Source organism: Tupaia chinensis, unplaced genomic scaffold, assembly GCF_000334495.1.
Source record: "Tupaia chinensis unplaced genomic scaffold, TupChi_1.0 Scaffold000349_1, whole genome shotgun sequence".
Taxonomy (NCBI): domain Eukaryota; kingdom Metazoa; phylum Chordata; class Mammalia; order Scandentia; family Tupaiidae; genus Tupaia; species Tupaia belangeri.
In genome coordinates, this window is record NW_006159843.1 from 135,518 (window position 1) to 145,917 (window position 10,400).

At 35.5% G+C, this 10,400-nt stretch overlaps 1 protein-coding gene across 3 annotated transcripts in view; it reads left to right on the top strand.

Annotated features, from left to right (window-relative positions):
• MLF1 (myeloid leukemia factor 1) overlaps positions 1-8,830 on the top strand; it is a 29,359-nt gene extending 20,529 nt beyond the window's left edge. For 2 of the 3 annotated variants that reach the window (XM_006152331.3, XM_006152332.3), the window contains 5 exons: positions 1,205-1,288; positions 3,068-3,196; positions 5,924-6,083; positions 7,086-7,224; positions 8,709-8,830. In XM_006152331.3, coding sequence (XP_006152393.2) covers positions 1,205-1,288; positions 3,068-3,196; positions 5,924-6,083; positions 7,086-7,224; positions 8,709-8,814 — 618 coding nt within the window. In that variant the 3' untranslated portion in view covers positions 8,815-8,830. The remainder of the gene's footprint in view (positions 1-1,204; positions 1,289-3,067; positions 3,197-5,923; positions 6,084-7,085; positions 7,225-8,708) is intronic. The other variant, XM_006152333.3, reaches the window with a different exon arrangement.
• The last annotated feature ends 1,570 nt before the right edge of the window (positions 8,831-10,400 follow it).

Below are 10,400 nucleotides of genomic sequence, written 5' to 3' on the forward strand. Positions count from 1 at the left end.
ATTCTGGTAAGTGTTCTAGTAATAAAGCCTAAAATTGGGACCAGCAGATGGCATAATGGTTACATTCCTGGACTCCCATGAAGTAAACCATGGCCCTGGCAGCTTAAAACTTATGCCAGGCGTGTGTGTGTGTGTGCCCAAAATCCCAAGAGGTGAATGGAGAAGGGATTGTGGCATAGTCATCACCCTGGAGGGTGATTTCTTGCTTTCTGTTTCTCTACCTCTCTCTGGCAAGCACATGCACCCTATTGTAAAAATCTCTGTTTAAGAAAAAACAAAACCCTAAAATGAATAGATTTTTGTTGAGCGAGGTTTCTGAACCTCAGTACTATAGACATTTGGGGCAGATAGTTGTTTGTTCTGAGAGGCTGACCAGTGCATTGTAGGATTGTTAGCAATGTCCCTGGTCTTTACCCGTAGATGCTGATCATACATCCTCCTCAGTTGTGACAACCAAAAGTTATTGTAGTTATTTCCAAATGCCCTTTCCTGGGGTCACAATCTATCCTGGTTGAGAAACCACTGTTAACAAGACGTTTTTAATTAAAGAAGTATAGCACTTGCTCTTTAGGTATGGCCGACTAATCCTTCAGTGGGCAGCAAATTAAAGGCCTATTCGTAGAGTGCATTGACTTCTATCACCTGGACACTACTATGATAAGACATGAATTAGCTACTCACAGGGCAGCTTTGTTAGCCATGTGGTATGGTAGAAGTGGCAGTAACATTTTTTACACAAGTTTTATTTATTTGCATGGTGGGATGTTGAGAGGAAGAAGGAAAAATTTGAAGACTGCTATACTAGAGCCGTTCCAGACCAGAATGTACGACTCAGTATTTATTATCAACCAAATTATGTTTGGAGAAAGCTGATGAATATGTGCATATGTGTATTTAAGTGAACATGTCTGTTTATTATGTTTATATATACACCTCTGTGTGTGTGTTTATTCTTATGTATTGTTATTATTCCATTTCCGCAGTCATTTATATGTTGACTGTTTGGGATTCTGTATGTGCTTCAGTTTTTTCTTGAACAAATTGCTTTCACTGTGTAGTGCTTGAATTATCTTTGCCTGGTTGTTTACTGCATGAGATCCCACTAACTGAAGTGGGAGAAAATTTCAACCGTCTTGGGAAGATTTTGGTTTGCTTCTTTTGTGATGTACTTGTAGTTAATAATATACTTCCTAATATTCTGTAGCATACAGATGTCAGCCCCTTTCGGGCAATGGACCGAATGATGTTAAATATGCGAAACAGTATGCAGGAATTACAAAGAAACTTTGTAAGTACTAAAAATAAAATGATGAGAACATTGTTTTCAGCTATTAGTACCCCATGTTATAGTGGCTTTCAAACATTTAACAGAAGTTTGCAGTGGTTGCAAGAAAATTTTATGTGATTCACCTGATACATAATACTTGTGTACTTTATAAATATACCTAAAACAAAAATTTTATGAAAAAATGATCATTCTACTTATTACATGCTGATATTTTCTATTTTGTTTATTGTGTTAAGAATTCTGGTCACAACTCACTAAATTGGTTTCATAACCTACAAGATCGAGTGATAACAATTAATTTTCAAAATAAAAAAAACCTTCATAAACATTTTTCTGCTGGAAGTCACTTTTATAAATGAGCATTGTATATAGCTTTGAATATTTTTATTATTTATAGCATGTTTATTTTAAAGGATTAGTTGCATCAAATAAATTTAATTTTTTTAAAAAAATAAAACTCTAAAAATAGAAATTTCAAAGGTACTTTTTAGGTACTGCATTAGATTCATATAGTCCAAAGTAGTACTAATACTCCTACTTTTTACTCCTAACATTAACATCAAGTCAACAACTTGATTTGATCTGAAGAAGACCATTATTCTTTTCATCGGGTTTGGATTCTATGGATCCTTTTGCATGCCCAAATCTGGAACATTGGTAATAGTTTTAGTAATTTAGTGATCTGGTACCCTCAGGTGGTATGAAACTTAGTAGAAAATGGCTAATTGGCTAAATGTAGGGAAGATTGTACACAAGGACCAATCACTGACTGTAGAAGTATTGTGTTTTGGGCCAGCCTGTGGCCTGTTAGTTAAGGGAGCTGGATCCCACATGGCTGACTGTGTGGTTAGAGCCCTAGACTTTACATCTTAAAATATGCCAGGCACATGTGCACGTGTACCCAAAATTCTGAAAAGAAGGAGAAATAGAGAAGGGATTATAGCGTGACCATTCCCCATGGCAGGGGAAGTGGGGTGCTTTCTCCCTCTGCCTTCCTGTCCCTTTCTCTACCTCCCTCTGTTTCTCTGTCAAGTGCACTCACATTCTGGCAAATTAGGAAAAAAGTCACATTTAGTACATAACTTTATTTTATTTTATTTTATTTATTATTATTATCAAGTTTGCTATAGGGCAGATGTACTCACCAGAGAGAGAGAGGGAGAGAAAGTGAGAAAGCAAGCCACCAAGTCCAGGACATGTACAGTGGTCAGCCATGGTGGAATCTAGCACTTTAGCCACCATATCTACATGTTTATTTCCTTTTTTTTTTTTTTTTTGAGAGGTTTTTGCTATAGGGCGCGTGCGCTTGCCAGACAGAAAGAGAGATACAGAGAGACAGAAAGCGAGAAATCATCCCCCGGTGGGATGGCCACGCCGCAATCCCTTCTCCTCCGTTCTCCTCTCGGGATCTTGGGCACGCACGCACAGGCACCCGGCATGAGTTTTAAGCCACCGGGTCCGTGACGAGAACCGCGGTCGACTACGTAGGAGTCCAGCGACATAGCCATTACGCTAACTGCTGGTCCCATCAACATGTTTATTTCAATCTAAGCCACAAGGACCCAAAGACTTAAGGATCTCTGAGTGAGATTACTTATTATTTTTGTGAGAATTGATACTTAAAATGGAATAAAGTTAGGACTTTCCTGGTAGTGCCATTTGGTGTAGTATGGTATCCTTAGTAGAACTTAGAGCCAGTGTTGCTACTTATTTGAACCCTTAACGTTAATTCTTTGTGTTTGACTGGACTCTGAACTTACCATTTCTGTTTACCAATAGGGTCAACTTTCAATGGATCAAAATGGACATTCATTTTGTTCTTCCTCAGTTATGACTTATTCCAAAGTAGGAGATGAACCACCAAAGGTTTTCCAGGCCTCTACTCAAACACGTAGGGCTCCAGGAGGAGTAAGTATTTTCTAAGCATTCTTAGAGCTTTTTAAAGTGTGGGATGCTAGACTGCCTATGTAATCCTTTTTAAGCCAGGATTTCACTGTTGCAGTTCTTCTGACTAAGCAACCTCCCAACAGGGACTGCAAACATGCACCACCATGCCTAGCTCATTTTTCCAAAGGTCTCAATCAGTACATTGCCCAGGCCAGCTTTGAGTTCACGACCCTCCAGCCTCTGCCTTCTAAATTGCTGGGATGACAGGTGCACACCACTGTAGACTGGGCTGGGAATCAAACCCAGGTCTCCCGTGTGGTGCCAGCTGCAGAGCACAGAGTACAGGGAGGCAGTGGGGAAGGGGAATATGAAGCTGTGGTAAGACAGTTGTGAAAACTGTTAAAGCTCAACTGTATTTACTCAATATATGGCATTATTATTTTATTGTTCCCTGTTGAGGATGTCTTTTTTCATGTAACTATCTATTGATGATTATTATCATTACCTGTTCACAAAGACAATAAAACGAAACTGTTTCGTGAAATAAATGTCTATTTTTAGTTTATAACTTAGGTAAATTCACTCATGAAATATTTCTTGTGTACCAAAAAGATATAGAAAATAATTTAGTATAACAAAAACCCGTATTTCTGCCAACCGCTTTCATCAAATCATAATATTTTCCTCTATTTGCTTCAAGTTGTCTCTTGTTTTATTATTTTTCTTTTTTTAAAATAATTATTTTATTTAATTTTATTTATTTATTTACTTATTTTAATTTGACCAGAGAGGGACAGAGTGAGAGGGAGAGAGCAAAAGTGAGAAAGCAAGCCACCAGGTCCAGGACTTGAACCATGGTCGGTCACATGGGAGTCCAGGGCCCTTAACCACTATGCCACCTGCTGGTCCCACTTATTTTATTATTTTTCTTTTTAAGTGAGAACATTATAAAGCTTGGCATGATGGCACATGCCTGTAATCCCAGTTTATCAGTAGACTGGGTCAGAAGTATCAAAACATGGTAAGATCCTGTCTGGGAAAAAGTTACAGATTCAGTTAAAGCTTCCAAAACACTCCTCCTAGGTCAAGAGATAAGCATTTTACTGTATCAAATTTATCATCCCGTGTGTGTTTTTACAATTTGATTACTTTATGAAGCATCTGCTTCATAAAAAATACAGTGGAGGGAACCGGCAGTTGGCGTAATGGCTATGTCGCTGGATTCCCACGTAGTCGACCGCGGTTCGCGTACCGGATCCGGTGGCTTAAAACTCACGCCGGGTGCGTGTGCGTGCGTGCCCAAGATCCCGAGAGGAGAATGGAGGAGAGGGGATTGCGGCGTGACCATCCCCCCTGGGGGGTGATTTCTCGCTTTCTGTCTCTATGTCTCTCTCTGTCTGTCTGGCGAGCACACGCGCCCTATAGTGAAAATCTCTCCAAAAAAAAAAAAATACAGTGGATTACTTTGCAGGCTTCTAAACTTTATATGAATGATATTCTATAGTACGTAGCCTCTGCAACTTGCATTTTTTCTTGGTAATAAACTTTCATGATATATTCAAGTTGATATGTGTAGCCCTGGTTTCTTTACTTCAATTTCTATATTGTTTTCAACATAGAAATATACTGCAGTTTTAATTTTTACTGATATATATTTAGGTATATCCAATTTTTCATCAGTTCAGTTATACCATATCTTCTTGTGCAAAGGGTCTGAGAATGTTAATGCTGGATCGTAGGTTGTGAATACCTTAACTTCACCTAGAAATGATGAAGTTAGCATTCCACAGTGAATGAAACTCGGTTTCCACCAGCTGTGGTATGAGAGTTCCCATTTCTCCACTTTCTTATTAATGCTTCCAGTGAAATTTTCAATTTACCAGTTTAATGAATGTGAAGTAGTTCATTTTTTAGTTCTTACATATGAAAATGCACCTTTAATGATGCTCTTGTCATAATTTAGCTAATTTATCTCAGACATTTTAATTTTAACTTCCTAAAAGTGAATATAATTGTATTCGTCCCACAAAAAATCATGTTAATAGTCTCCGGCTATTATAAATATTCCAATAACATTTACGGAGAGTTGTTAGGTGGAAACCATGAAATTCAAGCCCATCAAAATGACTATGAGTAATTTAGTTGCCCTTGTAGGAATGTCACCATGAACTACTTTCTATTATATTGTTAGAGATGGTATTGAAGGCATTAAGTTTTATACATTAAGTTTTATTGTTTACTATTTGATTACAGTTTCAAAAGAGGGTAGATTGTACTAGCGCTGTTTGTCCGAGGCTTTTAATCTGTTTATTGCCAGAGGCAAATACTCTTGCCAGACAGAGAAAAGAGAGAAAAAGAAAGGATCCCCCAGTAGGTGCATAATCATGCCACAATCTTTTTTCTTGCATTTCTCCTTGCCATCACTATTTTGGGCACTCAAACACGTACACCTGGCATGTTTTCAAGCCACTGGTCAGGATTTGAACTACAGTCAACCATGTGGAATCTGTTTCCCTTAACCACTGACTACCTGGCTGGCCTGAGTCCCAAGCATTTTCTTTTTAGGAAGTTCAGGAAAGATCAGAGGGCCAGCCCCAAGGCCTAGTGGTTATAGATGGTTATTATCCTACAAAATAGGATATTATTAAAATAATGGATTTTATTTTTAGTGCTTATCTCAATAGATAGACAGGCCCTGAGAAATTTTTATATATTAAAATAATAACTATAGTAATTTTATTTTTACAGATAAAAGAAACCAGGAGAGCAATGAGAGATTCTGACAGTGGACTAGAAAAAATGGCTGTTGGTCATCATATCCACGACCGAGCTCATGTCATTAAAAAGTCAAAGAACAGCAAGACTGGAGATGAAGAAGTCAATCAAGAGTTCATCAATATGAATGAAAGTAAGTTATCACAAAAAAAAAAACAGCATTCCATCTTATAATGTTAAAACAGAAGCTGTAACTTAACATTTTTGTATAAACATTTCATAACGTGTAGTTTATGAATAATGTGTGTAGGGAGTAACTTGTCAAAGTAATAAACTTGTGGTTTTATCATCCCGTAGTAGATTTTTTTAATAATAATTTTTTGCAGTGTGAGTTATCATTTACTTTTCTTGTTTTATAATTGGAAAATGGATTATTTTCTATTGTTATTTATTAATGCTGTCAATAGAAAGGAAAGGCTTATCAAGGAAGGAAGGAAAATAAAAATCCACGATTCTAAAACCGAATGCTTTAATGCATTTCTTTCTAATAGTTTTGTGTATATAAAAACAAACATACTTTTTCTTTTCTTTTTTTTTTTTTTGGGAGAGGTTTTTCTATAGGACGCATGTGCTCATCAGACAGACAAAGAGAGACAGAGAGACAGAAAGCGAGAAATCGCCCCCCACGGGGGATGGCCACGCTGCAATCCCTTCTCCTCCATTCTTCTCTCGGGATCCTTGGCACGCACACCCACGCACCCGGCATGAGTTTAAGCCACTAGATCCAGGACTGGAACCACAGTCAACTACATGGGAGTCCAGTGACATAGCCATTACACCAGCTGCTGGTCCCTAAACAAACATACTTTTTCAAATTAGTATTTTACTGTTCACATAATTCATATAGTGATTGTTTTAGCTCAACATTATAATTATAGTCACCTATGATTTTATTTTTTTTAAAAGCATTCTAAGTGGCTATCTAAAAGTTTTATCGTGAATAATCCATAATTTATTTAAAATAGGAAGGAAAATATGACCCTTGTCAAAGACCTTTATGTTTGAAGCAGCTTCCTGCCTCTAAGAAATTAAACGTAGGAATACACCAGCCTAGAATAAAATATGTGAGGAGCAAGGCAGTTTCTGACAGTTGATATCTTAATACTTGTTCTCTTTCTGTTGATATTTAATACAGCTGATGCTCATGCTTTTGATGACGAGTGGCAAAATGAGATTCTAAAGTACAAGCCAGGAGGACGATGGCGCAATCTAGAGAACCCTCGAATGCGAAGCATTGGCCATGAGAATTTAGGATCCCGAGAACTTAAAAGAAGGTAAAAGTTGTTTCTGAAATAAATTGTGTTTTTTAAAGGATTAGAAGTTACGTAATTTTACCTCTATTACCAGAAAGTTTTGTTGAACATGCACATTGTGTCTACATTATTTTTTGATGAGAGATATTATGAAAATTATTTTACATTAAATGTGATGATTCCACACCAATTTAAATGTATATCAAATAGCCAGTAATATTTTAGGATTGTATGGTTAGTCATTCACTGGGAAACTATGCTTTAAAAGACAAAGGCCTAAATCTTTCTAAGGAAAAGTGATATGCTATGTGTAGTTATTCTTGTGAAACAGATTCTAATTTAGATATACAGTCAATATTTCATAACGGGAAGATGTGTCTGGAAATATGATAAGGGGATGGGGTGATACTTCTAAGAGTTACCAATTTCCCGAAATTCAGCACTTTAGACACCTGTATAATATGTAACAGTACATATTATATAGATTTATGTGTATTAGATATTTTGGAAGAATTTTGCAGAAACTTTAGCCTTCCTTGGAATTATCTTTTGGAATAATTGTAAGAAAACAAATGTGGCCAAACCACATATTAAATATTATACATTTTTATGTATCTAATACATATTCTAGAGTTTCAGTTTAATTCTCTGGGGAAAAAAATTGAAAACAATGCCTAATTCCTGTTTGAAATTACACTTGGAGAGAGAGGGGCTTCCCCAGGGCTTAAAGTAGAAATCTGTTCTAGGCTGTAAGAGTGGAGGATGGCTATAGAAGTGGATGTCCCCACAGAAGCAGAAGTGGACAAGTGGGTATCAACTGACCCAGAGCCTTACGTACTTTCATGTGCTAGCACCTTTCCTCTACAACTCCTTGTTTTGGAACTTGGAGCCCTAATATATTTTTCACTGAATGACTTGAAAACTTGCTCCCGGTATAATTTTAGGTAACATTTGTCTCACTTTGAAACATTTCTAAATTAAAAATTTAATAGTGTTCCGTTTGAATATAAAACCCAGTTCCCAGTTGGAGGAAACTTGTTCCTTCTGGATGACCTGTAAATCTGTGATCATAACTGGCATTTTCTCTTAGTCAGCTCTGTCTAGTAGCATTTTCTGAAATGATTTTTTGTAATAAAAGTGCTATTTATCTATGCTTTCCAACATGGTGATCACTACATACATGTGGCTTTTGAATCACACTTGAAACGTGGTTGTAAAACTGAAGAACTGAGTTATTTCATTTTAATTAATTTAAATATGTATGTGGTTAGTGACTCTCATCTTGGACAGCATGATTTAAATAATAAGCAGTTAAATCTGTCTTAGGTAAACGTCTGTTGCTCTCTAAAATGTGCAGTTAAATAGTCTGCCTATGCTTTTAAAGCTATTTAGGAACTTTTAAGATTAAATTCTCCTTAAATCGTAGTGGTTTTTAATATGTCTGTATTGATTTAAAAACCACTGACCCTTTTAAAAATATTAATGTTTATATGTTTATTTCTTAGGGAGAAAGCCCCTCAAAGTCCAGCCATTGAAAGTGGAAGAAAATCAAACATTTTTGTGGACAAACTCAACATCAAAGGATCACCTGTGAAGATCAGCAAAAAATAAATAGCCATGCATTTGACCTGTTCAGTTTCGGTTGTTTTACCAGAGAAAGTAACGGTGCTGGGTAACACACATAAGACCAATCTCTTGTTGTTAAATCCATACTGTACTTTGCAACCTTCTTCTGATACCTTTATGTTGTTGTAAGTGCTAACTTTATATCGCCCCTACTTTAGGAATAAAACTTCGATTTTCAACAATGTGAGTAAATTGTTAAACATCCTATGACACTCTACTTTAAATCATACTAATAGCTGATTTTGCTTTCTCAATTATTTTTGTATGGGCTGTGTATTATTTTATATTTATTGAGGCTGATCATAGAACTAGGTCTATCACTTCTACTTATTCAAAAATAAAATAATAAAAATAGTCTCAATTTTTCACTAGCATTAGAGTGATGTTAATAAAGGTTTAAATAGTTTATCTCAAATTTTAAAATTTGTTAAATAACTTAAAGCTTTAAAAATAATAAAGCAAGGGGCCGGCTGGTGGCATGGTGGTTAAGGGCGCTGGACTCCCCATACGATCAACCACGGTTCAAGTACCAGACCTGGCAGTTTGCTTTCTCACTCTCCCTCTCTTTCTTTCCCTCTGTCCCTTTCTGGGCAAATGAATGAATGAATAAATAAATAAATAAATAAAGTTAAATAAAATAGTAATTATTAAAAAAATAATAAATCAAAACTAAACTAATACTGGTTTTTAAGAAATTAGTTCTTTTGAAAGGGGGAAAGAATAATCAAATAGTTTATTTTTGAAGAAAGTATTTTAAATTGTGAAATGTACATGAAGGTTTTTTTTTGCAATACTTTCTTTATTCAGTGTATTCTTTTTTGTTCTATTTTTACATTCTTAGCATTCATCAGACTGTATACTGACCTTTCTCTTTAACATTATAAGGTTGCTTATTTCTGCTCTCTTTTCCCACAAATAGCTTAGTATGTCTCCGAGGTTAACATTCTGCAGTTGGAAAGTCCTTGGAGAAACTCTGTTCAGCTTTTTTGTGACATTTAGAAAAATACATTTGGTATTCTGCAAGCCAGAATCTGCAAACCAGAAAGATTGATTTTCTCATAATTTTTTAGACAGGTGATATGTGTTTCTGAGCAAAGTGTTTAATAATTTCTTTGTTCCCAAATTAATGATACCGTTTTTAAAACTCAGCTCTAGCTATTTTGTTATACAATTCAAGCATTAAACTATTTTTATAAAACTTAGGTTTGAGGTTTATAATAATATGAAATCTTAACTCTTATGTTGCTTAAGATAATATTTCTATCAAGGAAAGAAAAAAGAAAACGTACTATGACTCTTTATCCTAAATATTTTCCTTTTTATGTTTAGAAGTCAAATTTTGTAACTGTGCTCATATTTCCCTAATTTTATATGTTTTGTTCCTGTTAATTTTACTAGTTTGTTTCATGCCTTTACTCAGTCACCAAAATAAGATGCAGGGGTGTAATTCATTTTTGTAACAAATTAATTGAGCACATATTAGTTAAAATTTTTTTCTTATTCATACTTTAATATACTATTAACATCCTATCACTTATTGAGAAGTGATCATAAGGAATAAATTTTAAATA